The 22,085-nt window shown below is 43.0% G+C and overlaps 1 protein-coding gene across 1 annotated transcript; it reads right to left on the bottom strand.

Annotated features, from left to right (window-relative positions):
* Nucleotides 1-666: 666 nt before the first annotated feature.
* dtx4a (deltex 4, E3 ubiquitin ligase a) lies at nucleotides 667-20,577 on the bottom strand. The gene is made up of 9 exons (XM_080792793.1): nucleotides 19,975-20,577; nucleotides 19,527-19,747; nucleotides 14,901-16,095; nucleotides 5,818-5,879; nucleotides 4,657-4,818; nucleotides 4,427-4,488; nucleotides 3,851-4,171; nucleotides 3,610-3,699; nucleotides 667-3,466 (listed from the first exon to the last, which is right to left on the bottom strand). The coding sequence occupies exons 2-9, from the start codon at nucleotides 19,732-19,734 to the stop codon at nucleotides 3,236-3,238; spliced, it is 2,331 nt and encodes a 776-aa protein (XP_080648919.1). The 5' UTR covers nucleotides 19,735-19,747; nucleotides 19,975-20,577; the 3' UTR covers nucleotides 667-3,235.
* Nucleotides 20,578-22,085: the final 1,508 nt, after the last annotated feature.

The following is a 22,085-nucleotide window of genomic DNA, read 5'->3' as shown; positions in this document are numbered from 1 at the left end:
TGTGAAATGAAATGTACAAGAAATTGAAAGTTGATATTTCAATATGCTGTTTAACTGTTTAACTTTATTTTATACTGGACTGCATCTGCCTCAAAATAAATAGAAAAACATGCCAGTAATATAACATACTTAAGCCTATACTTAACCCTTAATATTAGATATTTAAAATACAAATGTTATAAACAACAAAATAAAATGTAGGCTTTAGGTTGCCCAAAAATACTCCTTGACTTATAAGTATGCTTAGTTATCTTATCTACATAACATTTTCTCATCCATTAAAGTGGATGTAATCCCGATTACTAATCCAGGAGCCAGACTAATCTACTACAGAATCTACAGATAAACCAGCTATCTGCCTCTCATGTCGTCTTGAATTCACTACTGTTAAGTAATCTGAGCTTGACCTAACCAAATAGCAATAATACAATTGGCCCATTACCTCTTAACCATTGTAGAACTCATATCAGAAACCCTTTGCAAAAAATGTTTGTTAGGGGAAGCTGAATTTCAATGGCAGAATAACAATTTTAGACCCACATTAAGTACATTTTAGTACATGCATGTACACACATACATAAAGAAGGCAATTGACACCATAGTCAGTGCTCATTTGTCATTGTAATAGTCCCACAGTACTTTATTTGCAAGTTATCCTTGTACTTAAATACATATTCCTACATTCTGCTCTCATGTTTGTTGTCACCTCCTCAAGTCTTCCTTTCAGTAGCAATTTTATACAAAGGTTTTTTATTTTATTTTATCAACAGTCTGTACAAAGTGGTCATAACACCTCAAAGTGCCATCCATCAGTTGATATCTACTGTAGCTGGACAGACAGTGAAGCTCTCGGGTCACAAAACAAACAGTGCCATAACTCAAATGACATTTACCAAAAAGACATAGCATTAATGCTATACTTGTACACACCCATAACAATGATAGTCCAGAAACCAGCTGACATTATTATAAGCAACTCAAATTTGTATAGAAACGTTTTCAAATTAAGAAGATTTTGAGATTCTGAAATCTGTGATCGTGATTTATCTTCTTTGACATGTCTTAACTTAATTGATGCCATTGTTTCATGCAATTAAAATAAGAGCAAAAGATCAATGACAGACTCAGGATGACCATGCCACTGAAACACAATGGCTCTGAATAAACATAGCTCTGTATCGTTTGGCTACCATGTAATGTGATGTAGGCTTGATATGACAACTTCATATGGTATTCAAAGTAAGAGTAACAAAAACAAAAAAAACGAGTAAATGCAGTTCCATCATGATACCACTTAAAAAAAACGCAGCAAAAATATGACATTAAAAAAACATGACATAAAATAAATTAGTAATTCAGAGTACAGCTCTGTTATATAGTCGTACCTTAGAAAAAGGTTTAATGCAAATTTGTCCACATAAAACACATACAAACAGTGCATACATAAAGTATTATAAAGTATAAATGTTTTTTAATGTAGGCCTAGATTAGGTGTATGTTGACACATACTGTGTATATCTTGACAAAAGTACATAATAATAATAAACAGGTCCTAATGCAAAGTGACTGGACCATTTTGGCCAAAGGTTGGGTCCACTACAAGAGGTCTTTTGCATCGGTTTATGGCAAAAAGCTCTGAGGCAGAAAAAAAGGAATGTAAAGTTGTGAAGGGCAACCCATCACACACACACACACACACACACACACACACACACACACACACACACACACACACACAATACTAGAAAATAACAGATTACTGAATGAAATAGGCAAAACAGCAAAGTGTGTCAGGTACACACTCTGATTCAGACAACCCCACCCCCAAACGTCTTACTTTTAGTTAATGCCACTAAAAAAACGCCTCTCTCTCAATTACATCTTGTAAAATTATAAGTCATAGCCCAAAATGGAAATATAAAAAAATATGTAAATGCAAACATATCATATAGTATAACAAGTATCCATAATATACAGGAATGCATTTTTTTGTTTTCTTCAAAATGATAGGATTTTAGACAAATCTAAGGAATGTAGTTCTTGATAAGTGCCACTAGAGGTCAGCAAACATCCATGCTCACATGTTCCAATCACGCTTTAAATATTTATTAAGTACTGGTTCTTTTTTATTTCTTTTTTTACTATTCTGCCTGTGGACTAACATTATCTGCCCTTTATATCATTCCTTCAGTCTGGGCTCCTTTCAATTCCTTGTCAGTTATTCCACATAGATAGCCTGCATTCCAGCCTGATTGGCTGCATTCCGCAGATCTGAAATGAGTAGCCTGGAGCCAGGAGAATGAGACTAGCAGGACACTGCCAAAGACACCAAGAGCTGCCAGCCAGCAAACTAGTCTTGTGGGAACCAACACATGGGCACCAGTCACGAGGACGTCCCAGGTCCCACGCTAACATATGTGGATGTACTCAAGAACGTACCCAAGAACGAAGTACCAACGAACTGGCCAGATGTATGGAGAACCGGGATGACTGGAAACGACGATGGAGGGCTCGTCTGAGGACGACCTAGAGAGAGAAATGAGTAGCGCAGTGACATTTTCAGATCCGCGGAACGCATCGAATCAGACTGGGACCCAGGCTACCACATAGCAGCAGTTGTGGTGTTCACCAATTCAGAAAATAATACAAATGAAACTAAAATCAGATAATTACATTCTTGATATCTCACAGTATAAATGATAACATTTTACGCCAACACTGAATTGTATGTGCACAGTGGTCTCAACTGTCTCACTGAAAAAAACGAATTGCAATCTTGTCACTGTTACTGTATCAGAAAAAGAAAACGAATTGCAATCTTGACACCGTTAACTGTATCAGAAAAAGAACCCAGATGATTTTGTCATAGATGTGTCATAATGAAAACTCACCCATGCTGCCATGAGAGAAAATGTAATCTCAGCCAACACTGTTGAAACCCCAGTCTCTCCATGTCTCTAAAACACAGCTGTTAAGTCTTATTTATCTTTCGTTGTTATTTTCCTTTTATTTTCCTTTGTTTTCAGTCAAAAGTTGTCTCTCTCTTACTTTTGCACAGGTTATTTCTAGAAAACCGTCTTGTTGAATCTCGTGCATTCGGCTGGAGACCAGTTCCTTGTGCCGCTTGGCATTGTGTGTCTTAAAACTCCGACCGCCCATCCTCTGCTGATTTCCCACCGGCTTGGGTCGGTCTCCAGTTTTAGCTGTCTCTGTTGGGACCGTATGGCTTGCTGGCTCAATCTCTGGGTAGGCACTCGTCCTCGGTGATCCCCTGGGCCTTGAGCTCCTCCAGGACGTTGTCCAGGTGCCCCGGGTCGGGGTAGCCGTGGCCCGTCAGGTTGGAGCCAAACTCCGTCTTGTGGTGCACTTCATTCCAGATGACGGTGTCTGACTCACCGGTGGTGCTGGACGTGCCCACTGAGAAGATCAGACGGCGGTCCCAAGCCACCAGAAGCAACCTCAGCACCTGGAAGAAGAAAAGAGACGGAGGGAGGTGTTTATTGGGATAGTCCGGGAGGTTATGATTGTCCTCATAATCCACAGGTAATCTCCGAGGGGGGAAAAAAAAGAGTGTGAGAAGAGCAGTATAAAAAGGAGAGAGTTGCTTACCTTGCGACCCTTCTCGCTGTCAGGGAGGTAGCAGTGTCTGGGGAATCCACGGGCGGTGAATGGCTTGCCTGGGTTGGGATGCTCTGGACCCTGAGAAGGAAGGCACATTACATTTTAAACTGTTCTTGTCTTTCTTTCTTTCTTTATATTCTATTTATACTGTACTTAAAGTACAGTATAATGACAACAAACAAAAAACAGACATGGGTTGGGTTAAATTAAGTGTGTGGCATGACTGTACCTGGATACCAGGGGGGATATTGTAGATAATGCGGATGGTTTTGCAGTCGGGGTGACCTGGTAGTGAGTGCGGTATGACGTGGTACTCCATCTTGCCAGGGGGCTGGTTGCCGGTCTTGACCCCATAGATGGTCTTGCAGGTGGGGCACTGCAGGCTGCCGTCCTTGTTGCCATTATTGTACATGGCGACGAGGCATTGGAGGTGGTACTGGTGGCCACACTGGGCCAAGCGGCCCACCGACTCTGCCCGAGAAATGCCACCCACTCCGGGGCCCTTGTAACCAGATGGGCCAGCGAGAGCCTCCATGCAGATAGTGCAGTCCTGAAATTGGACAGCAAAAGGTTTTTAATGATATAATAGCTAATCTAAATGGGAATTAGACAGCATTGGTAAAGGAAAGGCTACTGAGCAGTCATAACACCAAAACACCAAACAAATCACTGAGGCCAAAAATAATTGTTGCTATCTACTGTACATAGCAACAAGAACCCCAAATGGGTTCCCGTCTTGAAGGGTAAAACCCCAAAAGGGGGTTCCCGTCCTAAATATGGTCAACAGAGTATACTAAGGACTCACTTCCTCTGGAGGATTGCGGACCTTCTGAAGGTACCTCTTCACCACTTCTTCCGGGGTCTTGCCTGTGGGCATTAAGGGAACAAAGAGTCATGTCGTGATCAGACACTGAAAAACATACTAAATTAAAATTAGGTGTACTAACTAAACGAGGTGTGTGTGTGTGTGTGTGTGTGTGTGTGTGTGTGTGTCTACAGTACAGTACATCCATCCATGTACTTAGTTTAACCCACCTTTGCGGGCCTGTTTCTTGGTCGTTTTGCGGCAACAGTGACCCAGGCCTGGTATAGGCTTGATGTCACTCTTGCTGACAGGCGGGGGGTGAAGCACCAGCTTAGGTGGGCGAGTCAGGCAGACAGGAAGACCTGCTGCACTCATCAGGATGCCTGTAATACCTGGGGAAAGCAGCAGAGAGTTACTGAAATATGATAAACTTGGCCACATTGAGCCACGGTTTGAATGTTAAACAACAAACATGCTGCTAATAGTTACTTTTCTTTTATTGTTACTATTCTTTGGACCAAATTTGATGAATTATTTAGCTACCACTTCAGTGTAGTCATAATACAATTTACACCGTAGCCATTTCGAAGACACCCTTATCTTATTTACAAAGTGCGAGATCTGTGTAAATGGCATGAACCCTATAGTCAACAAAATGCTACAAGGTAGGTTTTTACAAGGTCAAAATCAAACCTAGCATCTGACTAAAGTAGATGTGTCGTGTTAAAGCTATTTTGTTTAATTTTGAACTTTTTTTTTTACTGTAGAACCAGAAACTCTGTTCCCAAACAGTGTTGTTTTCGTCGACTAATACTATTACGAAAAATGTTCGTCGACTACCTTTTTTCACTGACAAAAACTACATAAAAACGAAATAAAAACTAAGCCATGATGACTTAAACTATGACTAAATATACTGACAATTTCGTCAACAAATAAAAACTAGACTAAAATGTTAGGAAGGGACTAGTGATCCAGTATAAGTAATTTTACACTTGGTTGCATGCTGAATATAGCCGATCTACAATCTCACAACGCGTTGCGCTGCGATGCGTTGTGAGCTTGTAGATCAGCTATTTTCAGCAAGTGTAAAAACAGTCATTACGATGGCATCAACGCCCACCAAAATACATTTTAGCAGACTAAATCAACTGTAGATTTAGTCGACTAAAATCTTATGATATTTAGTCGGCTGAAACTAGACTAACACTAACACATTCCAGGTGACTAAAATGTGACTGGAACTAAAAGAAAACTATTGAAGAGACTACGACTGAACGTAAAATCTAAATTTGCTGCCAAAAATACCAACACTGTTCCCAAAGGCTTCAACAGAATTCTCAAAGTGCCATTATGCAATGTAGAACGTTTTTCTTTTCTTTTAGTCTTACCTGCTAAGGCGGGGTGCACAGGGCTGGACCCATTCAGGTTCTTGACTGGAACCGTTGGTACTCTGAAATGTGAGACAAACAGAAACACAGGTTAGTTAGACCACAGGACACTTGCACACAAACAGTCAAATTAAGCATGGGACGATATATAAAAATTATATGTCATGATTATTGTGGCAAAAATAAATTGGAATCAACAATATTATCGTGATAATCAAACTATGCTTAAAACTTAAAATGCCACTTTTTCCAACCCCCAGCATTCCCTATTATTGGGGGAATGTTTGCCAAAAATAGCCGATCTACAGATTGTAGAACTGTTATTTTTAGCGAATCGATTTATACAGAGGGAAATTGGAGCGTACCAAATATAGTATATTCAAAGATTGTATGTATAAGTATAACGTAAAATGCATAAAACACCAAAAGGGGTTTCTTTACACTACAGAATGGGTTAAATTACATTGAATTGAGAGATAGAGAGGATAGTTGTTTAGAGTTTACACTAGATGAAGTAGGAATGCTAAAGTTTAAACACCAAAGTACCGAAACAATGTAATTAATTAGTAAACAATATCCTGAATTGGTAGGCCTTCTATCATTGGTATTCACATACTCAACTTTGTATCATCATCTAGCTGACCATTTAATTCCACAAAATAATTTGATCACTTTGGAAATTAACTATAACATCTGTGGGGTTGTCATACTACACTGATGGCATGTTATCATAATGATGAAGACATTGATGAAGACTTTTCGCTGTGGTGAGTTGATAAACTGGCGAGTTCTCCGGTATCCAGGGATTTAACTGGTACTGAATTTGCAGCTCAACAAAACGCTAATTCATCCTATCCACCTGCTCCTGAGCCACAGCCGCATGCTGCTCACGTGTTGGCAGCGGGCCACGGTGCATTTGTAGAGTCATGCAGACAGATCAAGCGGCTGTAACTTGGTGCTGAGAATAACACCTTGACCCATTACGATGCCAAGTAGGCCACACGTGCCTGCGAGGCTTACAGACTGAACGCAGTGCAACACAACACACACATCAGGCTCGCATGTTGTCAATTCGGATTCTGACAAACACAACTGAAAGATTGTGTGACATATTGCTTTGAAAAAAGCAGTTGTGTGATGTAACTACATTTATTCAAGTACTGTACTTAAGTACAATTTTTAGGTATTCTTTTTTTTACTTACAAGCGTATTTCCACTACAACTCACAGGTGCAATACTTTTACTACTTGAAAAACTTTAGATTGCTAGTTACTTTGTAGATTTTGATTATTATTACAAAACATACATTACCACTTAAGCCCTACAGTATATACATTTTGGCCACTCTACAAGCTCACAATGCGACGCATTAAAAATATTTTCTACATTAGAAAATTGTGAAATTCTGCATAATGAATACTTTCTACCTTAGATATTTTAAGTACATTGATGCTAATACTTTTATACATAACGTAAGTATACATATAAGTGAATTTAGAATTCCGGACTTTTAGTATTTCTACATTACCCCCACCCCGCTCACTCACTGTTTGAACTGCTGCCATCAGGCAGACGGTACAGAGTGATCAAGTCCAAGACCAACAGATTCAGTAATAGCTTCTATCCCACAGCGGTAGTTGCACTCAATGCTGCTAAAAAATGATCTGTTACTGCGACACTTTTAGGTTTTTTTATCTGCTATCTTAAAGTACAATAAGGGTTTGTTGTTGTGCGATAATAGATGGAATTACATGTTTGTGCATTATGCTGCTGGGGTTGTGCAATAACAAGAAGTCATGTGTGTTTTGTTTTTAGCTTGTATAGGTTGTTTGTGATATAATGCACTGATTGGTTGGCACTTTTAATTTCGTTGTACACGTTGCAATGACAAATAAAGATCTATCTATTACAATATTTGAGTCATTTCTATTTCTTCAAACAAGGCAGTAGTTCACTTCATACTAGTTATGGTTAATTATTTTACCCAATCTATTAAAAAACTCAAACGTATCGGTGTCCTGCCATTATCTCAACCAATTGATAATCAGAACTCAATTTATGATAACTAACTATAACTGTAAGACCCTTCTCACGTTCTTTCCTTGGATGTGTATTGTGTAACAAAAATCAATCTCAAATCAATAAACTATACGCACGGTCTGCCAGTTTTGATAGTCATTGTTGTTGAAAGCAGCAAACAATCTGACTCCAAACCCAGTATCGTCTTACTGCAGTCATCTTCGGCCACTCCACAAGCTCAGAATGCGACGCACTGTGAGCTTGTAGATCTGCTATTTAAAAAAATATTTGTATACATTTTGTACATTTGAAAATGAAATGGGACATTCTGCATAATGAATACTTTCTACTTTAGGTATTTTAAGTACATTTTGATGCCAATACTTTTATACTTTTACTCAAGTAAATTTAGAATTCCTGACTTTTAGTATTTCTATATTGCAATACTTAAGTCAAATATTTGAGTAATTTTCTTTTTTTCCCCCCTTCAAACAAGGCAAACAAGTAGTTCATGGATAATTATTTTACCCAATCTATTCAAAAAGCTTTCAGTCAATTGGACGACAAGAATGCCTTTATAGTGTAACTCCAAACTAAAATGTATCGATGTCCTACCGTTATGTCAACCAATTGATAATCAGAACACAATTTATGATAACTAACTACAGTATAACTGTAAAGACCCTTCTCACACTCTCAAATCAATAAACTATACTCACGGTCTGCCAGTTTTGATGATAGTCATTGTTCTCGCTTGAAAGCAGCAAACAATCCGACTCCAAACCCAGTATCGTCTTACGGCAGTAATACCGTATCTATCTACACTCGTTTCCACTTGAATCTCTCACACTTGGCTACCCGTTCTGCACACAGTGTATCTTTGATATCCGTACTGCTAGGCCCCGTTCATGAACCTCTTTGTGTCAGTAGTTGTGGTTATGAGTCTGTGGGTCTGCTCTACTATCCCCTTGTTCTTATAGTCCTAATCCACCGGTCTTCATCTGTTGATTAACCTCGGGTTATAGGCCAGATCCACGTCACCACAGGGATTACCTGCCCGTTACCACGTCACAGCACGGGGGACCTTGCAATGGGGACTCTGCTGACTCTGCTCCACCAAGATACCCATGTACTGTATGTACCTGACTAAATACTTCCTTAAAGTCCACGTCACCACAGGGATTACCTGCCCGTTTCCACGTCACAGCAATGGGTCTGCTGACTCTGCTCACTACACCACCAAGATGCCCATGTATGTACCTGTCTAAATACTTCCTTAAAGTCCACAACACCACAGGGATTACCTGTCCGTTATCACGTCACAGCACGGGGACCTGCTGACTCTGCTCACTACACCACCAAGATGCCCATGTATGTACCTGTCTAAATACTTCCTTAAAGTCCACACCCACAACACCACAGGGATTACCTGCACATTATCACGTCACAGACCTTGCAATGGGTCTGCTGACTCTGCTCCACAAGGTTCACTACACTACACCACCAAGATGTCCATGTATGTACCTGTCCAAGTACTTCCTTAAAGTCCACACCCACAACACCAGAGGGAGTTCAACAAACCGTGTGTGCAACCCAGGTTCGGCTCAAACAAGGGACTACGTTAATTTCGCTCCTATGCCACCAAAATGTGGAATGCCCTATATACCAACAGCCATTAATATACCGTAGTAGTTGTTGCAAAGGTATTAATTGATTGCCCGAGTCCCGTGGTGGGAGTTCTGGTCTGGTTTGTATATATTAAGTAGTTCTGGTCATTTAGTGGGGGGGCACTCATTAAAAATAAATCAATCCACAAAACTAGTATATGTATTGTTGACCCGTTTCTACCATAGACATAGAAAGGCAGTCTCTGGGTCTGGGGCGTGTGTACTGTGAGGGCAAGCTTCTGTGTTGATGCTTCACTAGTCTCGCCAGACAACTATTGTGAGACGCAATTCTGGCAACGAGACTAGTGCTTCACAGAAGCTTCCGCGTGCGTCGCAGAGCATACGTTCGGGTCCGACAAGTCCCGGAAAAGGCGCACTGTGATTGACACCAACTCTGGGATGGCTTTACCTCCTGAGCCACTGCCACCCCCACATGTGCGTAAAAGCTTTCGGTGCAAGAGGATTTCAATGAATCTGGACGACAAGGATCAGAGGAGAGGGACTCCCTCTCCCATATGCGTAATTGGAAAGTGGTCGACTCTGTTTAACCTGATCATGACCCGATTATAAAGTATAGTAGTATACTAATGAAATGGGGATTGCATTACCAGCTATAATATAGCATGTATAGCAAACAATTATTATTGATATTTAATTGGTCATCCCAAATTAGCATATTTTTGCGATTCAGTGGTTATAATCACTGAAACTAACGAGGCAGGATATGTTGCTGGCACAAGCCTGCTGCATTTTGCCACTTCAGATCTCACAGATCTCAAGGAAGGGTCAGCTTCAGCCTCTATTAGGTCAACTGGACAACAGTGTTGATGTTGTTCGACTAAAACTAAACGGAAACTGAATGAAAACTAAGCTATGATGACTAAAACTAAGACTAAATATATTGACAATTTCATCAACAAATAACTAGACTAAAAGACTAGTGGACAAGAGATCCAGTATAAGTCATTTTACAATTGGTTGCATGCTATTTTCAGCAAGTGTAAAATCAGCCATTACGGCGGCATCAAGGCCCGCCAAAATATATTTTCGTATGACATTTAGTCGACTGAAACTAGACCAACACTAAGACATTCCGGGCGACTAAAATTTGACTAAAACTAAAATCAAAATGTGCTGCCAAAAAACAACACTGCTGGACAAATACAGTTTGTTGCGTTACATAATTGTCAATAAGCATAGGGGCAGTGTGCCCAAGCTACAGCATTATGTTCACGTGCACGTCGTACAGTGGTTAAAAGGGCCTGTTGACATACACTAAATAAAATGACAAAATATGATGACTCACTGTGGTCACACCATTCTAAGTGTACTGTACATGCCCTGAATAAAATGACGCAAGCCGTTGTGTTGATTGTATTGATGGATGCCTGAGAACCTCTCCAGTGGGTATATATTAAATCCTTTTAGCAGAAGTGTGTGTGTGTGTGTGTGTGTGTGTGTGTGTGTGTGTGTGACTGTGTGTGTGTGCCCGGCAATCAAAGCAAATCATTGGTCGTTTTTTTGGGCCACCACAATGCTTTTCCAATGGGAGTCACATGGTTTGATCAAACATTTGTGTTTGATTGCTGATTGCTGGTGGTGTTCTGCCCCTCCCCCCTCATCAAAGAAAAATGTTTGGTCAAACCATGTGACTCCCATTGGAAAAGCATTGTGGTGGCCCAAAAAAACAACCAAACATTTGCATGATTGGTGTTTGGTACGTGTGAATGAAGCCTATAGGTGAGTCAATGAGTCACGTTTCTCTGGTCTAAGCCAATTATCTGCCAGCATTAGTGAAGAGGCAACATGAGGAGATGCTACCGTAGCTGCAGCACGTATCTCACACACACACGTCATCAATATTAAGCCCATATATGGGAATGTCAATATACCGGTATGGCCATATTGTGACAGTCTCATGCTAACCAGTGTGGTTGCCGTGACGTCACACTTGCAAATGAACCATGAAGTTGGTACAACACATGGATCTCCGTCTGTGGAGCTGACTACCATCACCTGGATCTCCATTATATGAAGATCAACGACACTGACCTCATCAAACCCTGGATAGCCATACATGGCAGGAATTCAGACTAAGGGGGTCGCTATGTCCCGGGGACTATAACATATCTATTTGGGACTTATATTTATCTCAGCCGGGACGGTTTTGGGACTAGAGGAGTTTTTGCACTATAAATGTGCACATCGTGCCTCACCTACGGGCAGCATGAGACTAGCAGCGCTGCATAAATGTTGCATCAGCAACACTTCAGCCACAAACTATTACTGCAGAGAGAAACCCGCAAAACAGGCGCAGAGTCCGTGTCATTTGAAGAGGAGACAAATTTGATAAAACAATAACATAAACAAAATAAAACGAGGGAGAAGAAGAGGCAGACAGGCTCAGCGCTCCCCGCAGCACAAGGAGGTGTACCCCTCCCTTTTCCACATAAAAAAAACCTTCATGTGATAACAGCCAAAAGTTAATTGCGAACGCAGTGAGCACTTACTATGAGACCTAGCAGATCATGTCTGTCTGTGTGTCTGTCTGTCTGTCCCGCTATTCAAATATGGAGTGTGTTGCATCAGCAATCACTCAGCTCCATATATGGGCACAAAAGGGGCCAGGTCCACTCAGCTCCATATATGGGCGCAAAAGGGGCACCATATAAGGAGTCCCCAAAGCAGCTATACGTCCAAAACCCAAATATGTACGAGCTGCGTTCGCTTCCCGCGTTTGCGCGTCTTACTCGTATATGTAAGGAAACTGTCGCAAATTAATACTGTACATGAAGTCTACTTCCTGGCTGAGTCTCAACAGCCTGTGGACGGTGGATGGAACAATGTGGTGGATGCATCCTGCTATTGGTAAGATATTAAGATCCATAAAAAGATATCACACACCTAACCGAACACCCCACAATGACAACTTCGACCCGCAAGTGAAAAGATCACAGTGGGAAAGTTGAGGTAGCCTGGCTAATAAGCCAGACCGAATTTTGACGTTGGCAAAACTAAATTGCAGACAGTGTTGTGAGATATTAGTCTGTCTTATTAGCTGGCTGTGCATTGACCTGTATGTCTGAACCTGAGGTTCTGACCCACGTCAGTGAAGTTTTCAGTGCCACGCACACGCAGACCTGTGCATCCGGAAGCTTTTACCTACTAACAAGTAAGACGCGCAAACGCGGGAAGCGAACGCAGCTTTTTAAGATTTATTTTTAAGTTATTATTTTTTTAAGTTAAGTTATTTTAACTTAAGTTAAGTTTTTAACTTAGCCATAACCATATAAGGAGTCCCCAAAGCAGCTATACGTCCAAATATGGAGTGTGTTGCATCAATCACAAACAAATCACTCAGCTCCATATATGGGACACACAGACACACACACACAGACAGACATGATCTGCTAGGTCTTATAGTAAGTGCTCACTGTGTTCGCAATTAATCTAATCTGGGGCTGACCTAAAGATTCTAAGAAGGCATTTACTTCAAGGATTAATGCATTTATCAAGCATTATTTATGATACCTTGATCCTTGCCACTTTCAAAAGCAATGCTGGAAGTCTTTAAATAACTTCTATGTTCTGCCCTCACATTAGTGTGAATGGTTAGAATTAAATCAAAATCGGGACTGTACCCATTCACTTTGGGAGGGTTCAAATTGTATTTTGGGACGGTTCCGGGATGTTGGTGAAAAACGTTAGTCTGGAGCCCTGATACATGGTTTGACATACCAGATCTGCATATATGGAGCCGGCCAGCAACCTCACTGACACGAGATTAATAATAATTTAACTCCTGCTTCTCAGCTGTGCCGTATTAAAGATTTAGCATGCAACTCTGAGTTTCAATGGTTTAACCGATAACACCAATGAACAAACAAAAGATAAAAGATGTCTCTGTAAGACTGTCGGCTAAACGGTCAGTATTAATTCCATATCCATACTAATATCACTGCGTATATATTATCTACGCAATCTCCCCGGGATTTTGTTTGAGCCCCTCCCTACAGCCAGCTTTTGGTTTGACAATGAATGGATAATTTACATCATAGTGTCTGAGCAAATAGGCACAGTGTGTTCTATTTTACAACATGATGATGTATGATGATAAGAGCGCCCCTCACTTCACACAGGTTTGTTGTTTTTTTCCTGTTGCATGCGGATTCGTCTGGTTTCCAGGCTATGTTTCCCATTAATTCTGAATCCTTACTGAAAGCACAATTATTTGATCATCTTGGATGCATCTTAAATATCTGGTAAGACAATAAATCAAGTGTGTACTACACAGCCAAAGTGAAGTGGGCTTATTTATACGTTGTCGCGTGATTGTGTTGCTTGCTTGACGTAGACACCCACAGATTTGCACAAGCTGTAGAGACGGATCAGAAAAGACTTTATCCGTCACGGTTTACAGCAGCAGGTATGACCATCTGTCAGCATGTGATGAACTCTGACATGACATCGCAGTGACCAGAGACCCACGTCGGTACCACCCACGTAACTCTATAGCATTGAGGAAAGGCTTGAACAAAAAAAGCAATTAACTGGTTTCCTTTAAGACAGGCCTGAAAGATCACCTGTCATTGTCATCGGGTCTAAAGGATCCGAATATTGTTGTCATTGTTGTTTGTGAATGATTGCATGGGACCCCGAAATGAAACAAGACCACAAGGTCCTTCTTCGGTGCTGTCCTTTTGGACCAATGTGCTTCGACTGTACCCTGTAGTATTGTTTGCATTTCTTTATTGTCTAAAAAACAAAATCAATCAATCAAACCATGCCTAAAGTATTGAGGTAGGGATTGAGGAAGGGATAGAACAGGACCATTCAAGTGGGGAACCCCACCCTCTCTTAAAAAAAAAATCAAACCCGTCTGGAGTGGTACTGTACTGTACTGTACTGTACTGTGTGTGTGTGTGTGTGTGTGTGTGTGTGTGTGTGTGTGTGTGTGTGTGTGTGTGTGTGTGTGTGTGTGTGTGTGTGTGTGTGTGTGTGTCTGTGTGTCTGTGTGTCTGGCTGTGCAACAGTGATACTTGGTGGTGAACAAACACTATAACGCTATTTTCGTGCTCGGACACAGGGACACAGCCACACACATAGCTAGGCTATTCATTGATTGAGCGAGTATACAGTAGGCTATTCATTGATTGATTATTGATTGAATACTTAATTAACATGCTTTGGGCAAAGCTCCTAGGGCCTAGGCTTGATAATGTGTCTCCAACATAAGGAGGAAGTCAAGCGGAAGTGCTGAAGTCATGCAGGGCCCTTTGGGGAAACTGGACCGTGCGGTAAGGGCTCCTGGGGCCCTTCATTGGCTGTTGATTGTGTTAAATTTAGGTCAAAAAGTGGTAATCTGTCCCTGATCTAGGTGACTGGCTGGCTACTCACCCAGAGGCTATGAGGGCACGTGACTGGGCCATGGCAATCCGCTGCAGGGCGGGTCGGCTCAGCCCGGCGAGGCTGGCCCGCGGCGGCAGAGGTGCTGCGCAGGCAGCAGCGCCGGCTGAAGCCACCGGGCCTAAGACACGGGCAGAGGGCGAAGGTGTGCAGGTGGAGGCAGCTGTAGAGATGAGGGACGGAGCCGGGGCGGACGCTGTGGACGGGACAGAGGACACAGAGAGGGACGACGACATGGAGGGATGAGGGGGAGAGGTGGTATTGGACGAGGAGGTGACAGAGGGAGGAGGAGGGGGCGGTGGAGGAGGAGGTGGCGCCGGGGGGAGAGGCGGAGGGGGCGGCCGGGTGGAGGACAGGGAGAGAGCGGCGGTGGCCGAGCCCAGGAGGGAGAGGGAGTGGGCGAAGCCTCCGCCTCCCACACCGGGAACCCCGCCGCCCCCGAAGACGCTCAGACCAACACCCCCAACCCCCATCCCTACGCCACCACCACCAGCCCCACCTATAGATGTCCTGTGAGGGGATAGTGATCGGGACAAAGCCGGCGGTCGAGGTAGGGTCAGCGAGTAAGACCCGAGGGCAGGATAACCCCCCAGTTTTGGACTAGGGGGTTTGTTCTGGGGCGGCCTGCGACCCAGGGTGTGAGCGGTCGACAGGGCCCCTGCTTTGACACTCAGTACCAGCATACACTGTTGACAGGCACAGGGCTGTCCCAGGGAGGTGATGGCCGACGCGGGAAGCGCCCCGCTCGGATAAGCGCTCCCGTTGCCCATGCCGCCGCCGCCCCCACCACCCATACTCATCCCCATGCCCGTACCGGAGACGCCCACTCCCAGGAAGCCCCCGGGTCCGACGGGAGGCGGCGGCGGCCCCCCCCACGCGTGATGCGACTTGGGCAGAGGCCCCGACACGAGCGGGTAGGCGAGGTCGGAGCGGCGCTGGATGCGTCGGCAGCGCTGCGTCTGGCCGTTGATTTGGGTCATGCTTTGAAAGTCAATGAGGTAGCAGAAGCCCAGCGGCGACAGGTCCAGCCAGGGCTGCTGGCGGTCGCGAGCCGCCTGGATGGCGATGCCGACCTCCGTGTCGTAGGCGGTCCAACTCCCGGCGTCGTTCTCCCACTCCCACAGCCAGCCCTGGCCGGGCGCGGAGGTGGGGTCGTAGAAGCTACGTCTCACCGGTCGGAGGGTACCTATAGGGGCAGGGCACATAACCCAGCAGGGCACATTATGACACATGACACACTATACTAGGACATATGACGACACATTATGAGTCTGCTGCAATGTGCATGTAATGACACAAAATGTATTTATGTTAAGTGTATTTTTTGTTTTTTTTTAAAAGAAGAAAAGAAAAGTGTATTTGTTAACCACATAAGCTGATTTATTCTTTGTCACCGGCAGTGAGTAGGTGATCTATAATAGATAGTGAAAAAAGATTTGAGAACTTTTGAAGATTTTCGCCTATAATGACGTGCTCAAAATCAGGGAAAGGGGTTAAATGTAATAATGTATGCTATTGCAGGCCCGGAGTGGAACTCCAAATCAGGCCGGGAGTTATATGCCCTGGCAGGCCACACCGCGCGCGCGCAAAGCGCGCGCCGAAATTTTGGGGGCCCTTGGGCGACATTTTGGGGGCCTTTACAGTAATTTCACATGATAAATGTACCATCTGATGTTATTTATATTATTAACTTCTTCCCTCCATTAACACAAGACACACAACGTAGTTGTGCTGCAGCAACACTGCCTGAATTGAATTGAAATGGACTGTGGCTGGCCTGGCCTGAGCTTAGGAGAGATTTATTTTTTGCTGGCCTGACCTGATTTTTGACAGCCAGGCCACTAGGAGGCAGGCCACCGGGAATCGTCCCGGTGCTCCCGATGGCCAAACCGGGCCTGTGCTATTGCTATGTTTTTTTAGGGATAGCCAAGTACCCAAAACTATGACTCACCTATATCAATTTGTTGAGGACACTATACAGTGTATTCATTTTGGGGAGAGGAGATAAATGTTTGCTGCTGGATATGAGTTTGCAACAATATTTGCACTGTACAAGCAGATTAAAACCCTAACAAATTCAACATGTCTGTGTGTATTATCTTCGCTAAGAGTTTGGCCAAACAGTCAAACAGGTTGCCCCTGGTAACAGAACACCATGTTCTGATTGGTTGTCAGCCTTGCATCCCAACCCAAAGCTGCATGACTTCTGTTTGCTTTCCCAGAGTGTCCGGGGTAACTCCAGAGACTCTTCCTAAATCCTTCTCATACCAGATGAGATTCTAAAGCCGTTTCTAAGGCAAAGTGGCAAATGGATTGCCAAGAAATAACAAGGAAATAAAAAATAAAAAAGCCTTTTTGGGGGATTTAATCAGTGTCAATGGACAAGAGATCTCGCCTTTCACCCTCCATTTGCCAATACGAATGTTCTGTAGTTCAGCACAGGTGGAATACTTTCACTCTTGTCAATATGATTAGCCACTTAAACCTGACATGCTTTGTTGTGCGTCAAATAACAAAAAGCACACCTGTGTGAAGTGAGGGGCGCTAAAATATAAAAGTCTAACTCATGTTGATTAGGTGATGTAAGTGTGATGTACGTAACAAACGGTTCCAACAAACATTAAATGCCATTAACAATAAAGAGACAATATGACGTAATGAGGGAACATTTCAATGGCGTTGGCGTTGTCAATGGCGTTTTTAAAACAAACATCGAACTAAAAACAAACACTAACCCTGTATATAGGAGGGGCTAGACTAAAACTAAGACGAAAAATGTTCGTCGTTATGCTAGGTTGCATGCTGAAAATAGCAGATCTACAAGCTCACAACGTGCCGCAGCGCAACTGCCATTACAACGACACCAAGGCCTGTCAAAACACATTTTAGTCGACTAAATCAACAGTAGATTTAGTCGACTAAAATCGTATGACATTTAGTCGACTAAAACTGGACTAGTCTAGAACATTCCAGGTGTGACTAATGTGACTAAAACTAAACAAGAATTGACTGTCAAAAACAACACTGGATTACAGTAATATTATATTACTATAATGTTAAAGCCATTGAGTGTAATTCTCTATACATTCGGTTGACTGTAGAAGCCTTTAGTTGAATGTAGCAGTGGCCCACTGAAAGAAAAGAAGGAATAACTCATTAATTATTGTTTATTTATTGTGAATTGTGTGAGTAAGTTGTCAAGTACTGTAGAGTACAGAGTACAGTATAAACATTTAACAGTGCCATGCATATAGAACAGGTTGGAAGCCATCAGTGAGTGACCTCAGCTTAACCCATTTCGGGCGGGAACCTTGTAGCTTGTAGGTCTGCTATTTTTTTTTTATCGTGAAAATGTGGCGCAAATCTTTGAATATATTTTCTGTCTGAGCGAACGTTTTTAAGTCAAATCTTTGCTTATGGTGGGTCCCTGGAACGACATATTTTCAGATGGGGGTCCGCAGCCAAATAAAGATAATTCTGAAAAAGGCCAACTTTTTCATGTCAAGGACCCCCAAATCGACACTAATTAGCCCGCGGACCTCTATTTGAAATGATATACCAGGGCAGGGACCCCTGTGAGAGAAGATTTTTACAGCTCTAGCAGTGATTCTCAACCCGTTTAATTTCAAGGACCCCCAGTTTGACATGCATTAGTCTACGGACCCCCATTTAATGTCATTTCTAGAGTAAAATCAATGTTAATTTAACTCTGAGAGTGTAGAAATGGAACCAAATTGACCCGTAAGGGTCCACACTCTCAGAGTTACAGATTCATAAGGGTCCATTTGGTTCCAAACTATCATTTAACTGGGGAACCCCTGGAACTCCGTCAAGGACCCCTGCGGGTCCCCGGGCCCCACTTTGGGAACCACAGGACTAGGGCACAGCATACCATACCACCCCCTTTTTCACCCCTCCAGCGCTTGCTGAATGTGGGGGCCAGACTGCACAAGGCCAGGCTTTTGTATTAGCTTGAAGTTGAGAGCTATGGTTACGGAGACGGAGTCTGTTGTTGATTCTCTATTTTGCCTCCCGCTTTCCTCCCTTCCCCAGCCATGAGGACTCCATAACAGTCATGTTAAGCAGGCACGCTACATGTGAATGCAACATGCCAACCAGGGCAATATATATATACATCTTAGAAATTAGGTAGATATAATATATTATGCAAGGCAAAATACATGTCCAGGTGCACCTGTGCATCAGTAATTGTCATGCTTATATCGCATTAACCTTTCCATCTCCCATATCTGGAGCATTACAGTTACACTGTACTGGGTGGGTGGGAGCCCACCACCAAACACATTTTGTCCACCAAAACATCAAAGAATAAAATGGCCTGCATGTGACTGGCCACTGGAATGCTCTCCTGCAGGAAAACAACTCATGATTCCTTTGCACCAAAAATAAAACCAATAACAGTTCAAACTCTTTGTGTGCATGGGGTTGGGAAAAATGGACACGGATCAAAACAGCACACGGTAATACTGTAACTAAACAGGTCCTTCGGCCCAAATACACCATCACGACATACACCTCTAGTCCTCTACGCAGCGCTGCATGCATCTTTTCTGTTTAGTACGAAAGATGCTGTCGGTGTTGTTGCTGTCATCTTACCTGTGTCTTGTCGGAACTGGTGCATGGAATGCAAGTCGATGATGTAGGGCGAGAGGCGAGAGTCCACCTGGCCCAGAACGACGCTACCACTCCGCGGGTCGCTTCGGATGACTGCCTCGATGTGATGAGAGACGGCCGGGCTGTAGGGCCGCCAACGTCCGTGTTCGTTGAGCCATTCCCATACCACTACGGGGGACGCTAGTAACATCCTAGGGATACTCCTGCAAAGGGAAGGGAAGGAAAGAAACAGATGAATGCAAGCCCAGGGGTGGTCGTTTTCTTTTACAGATACCCATCTTCTACGCCGCCTCGCATCCTCCCAGTGCACGGAGCTGCATCCATCTTGTAGAGTTTTTGCAAGCCAGATGTGTCTCAGTCATAATATATCTCCCGATGTGTGTTTAATAGCTGTGCGGCTCATGAAGAGGATATTATGCAGAACCTGTACCTTTCATGGTGATGTGTTGTGGGCGCAGCAATCACTCCATCCTTCTAGCCCAGAGCGCGCAGACAGAAAAGCAGTAGCCTACAGACAGAGACAGGCGACAGCTAGGGCACAAAACCGTGCAGGTTCATTGCATTTTACTCCCTATGCAGATAAAGTGACGTCTACTGAAATCATTTCTATGGTATCAAGTTAGGGTGAGAGAGGATGAAATGTGGCTGCTTTTTGGAGGTGTAGCACTCGTGAAGTAGGTTCTAACTGTCTGTGACAGAACGCTTTGTTTCTGCATTGTATCTCAGACTCAACGCTTCGATGCGTTAGAAAAATGTTAACATGTAATGATGAATCCATCAGTGGAACGTTCTGAGGCGGGGACGTGGACGGGGCCAAGACAACATAGCCGGCTGCTCAGCCTATTAAACTATTAACCTACGAAATACGGTGAAATATTTACCAATGTCTATAGGGTAATAGGCAGCTCGACCTCGGTATTTCCAGGCAAATAAAAACAATTATCTATCTACGGTCATTTAGCGATAATCCATCTCTCGCTCTGAATGTCTTGCTGAAGTTGCTGCTGTTCGCGAGAACAATCCTGGGCTTCACTTTACAACATTGCTTCGCATCATTTGCGTTGTCGGCTGCTCCATGATGATGTCACTGTGGCTCGTTAACTCGGAATCACCCCGGTGATAGAAAAAGAGAGACACCGCTGGCGTGAAAATCATTTTGTTGCCCCGGCAAAAATCTGACATTTTATATGTGCGTGCGTGGACTAGCATGCATATTGGCACGCCCCATATAACGATGTCATCCAATCAAATTCGAGAAACACTTCCTTCATTGAATATTCCGCCAATGATGAATAGCGTTATTTTGCCATCAATTCCTTTAATATTTCCGATTATGTCGATCATCTGTGTCACATAACAGATCCTTGCACGTTTAAACTTTAATACCGGTACTCATATTTCATTATTAAGCTAAACGAATGGCTAAAGAAGTGGAGATGCCGGGGATTGAACCCGGGGCCTCATACATGCGAAGCATGCGCTCTACCACTGAGCTACATCCCCAACTGCCACTTATTTGTTAATAAATATGATTAAGAATGCAGAAGGGAGAAAAGTCTGATTCCATCCATTGTGCGTCTCAAAGAGTGACACAATGACAAGATAACAAATGTTTCGTCTAAAGAAAATCTAAAATGAAGACAAGGGTTTTATCGTCCTAGTCTTCGATAGAGCTAGTCGGTCAAGACTCTCGTTGATGTATTTTATTTTGTCGATGTTGACGTGTGTGCGTGTGTGCGCGCGTGCGTGTGTGTGCGTGTGCGTCTCCACTGTCTCCAGCTACTTCTGATGTCATACATACCTTAATAATGCATTGCTACACTACAAACGCGACAGTCGACACTGACTGCTTGATACTTTTATTTCTATGTATGAATGTATGATGTACTGTTTCCGGTGATCAAGTAGGCTATATTCACAACTATATTAAAGCAATCCTTCCTCAAAATCACATCCACATCAATAATATGATCTTTAAATCACATTACCCACACTGTACATAACTTGGTGTTCATTTATCAGAACGGGTAAGGACTAGACTAAGACTAGTGTATTCAATTCATCAGACATATTAAAATAATAATAATAATAATAATAATAATAATAATAATAATAATAATAATAATAATAATATATTTATCAACAAATACAAAACACTATCTCTGCTGTACAATACACTATACTATAACATATCCCACGATTTTTGCAACCCATTTTTTGACCCAGTGCCAATGATCTAATGTAATCCTGGGCACTACACTTCAGCCAACCTGGGGAGAGCATGAGCGGACTGACCTCATGCATGCTTCCTTATATGCATGAGGAGTCCAAACTTCTTCTTTTCACTTGACAGGGGAGTTTCCCCGGCCAGACGTATAGCGTGTGGAAGGAACACGTTATTCCGACCAGTTCCTTAACTTCCTTTCCCCTCCATCAGGCGCCCCGGCTGGCCAGGGAGAGGTAGTTTAGAGACCAGGATTACTGCATGTTTTTTGTGAGGCTACCATACCCTAAAAGCCACGAGGAGAACATGCAAACTCC

The sequence above is a fragment of the Protomyctophum bolini genome (assembly GCF_963924005.1).
Source record: "Protomyctophum bolini genome assembly, chromosome: 20".
Lineage (NCBI taxonomy): Eukaryota > Metazoa > Chordata > Actinopteri > Myctophiformes > Myctophidae > Protomyctophum > Protomyctophum bolini.
This window is presented reverse-complemented; position numbering and strand designations above follow the sequence as displayed.

What these genes read in the sequence shown, in the direction of transcription:
- dtx4a (XM_080792793.1), bottom strand. Translation starts at nt 19,734, where the DNA reads ATGTTACTAGCGTCCCCCGTAGTGGTATGGGAATGGCTCAACGAACAC. An exon ending in CCAGTTCCGACAAGACACAG is followed by an intron (nt 16,096 to 19,526) that starts GTAAGATGACAG and finishes CTGCCCCTATAG; the next exon opens with GTACCCTCCGACCGGTGAGA. An exon ending in TCCGCAATCCTCCAGAGGAA is followed by an intron (nt 4,172 to 4,426) that starts GTGAGTCCTTAG and finishes GTCCAATTTCAG; the next exon opens with GACTGCACTATCTGCATGGA.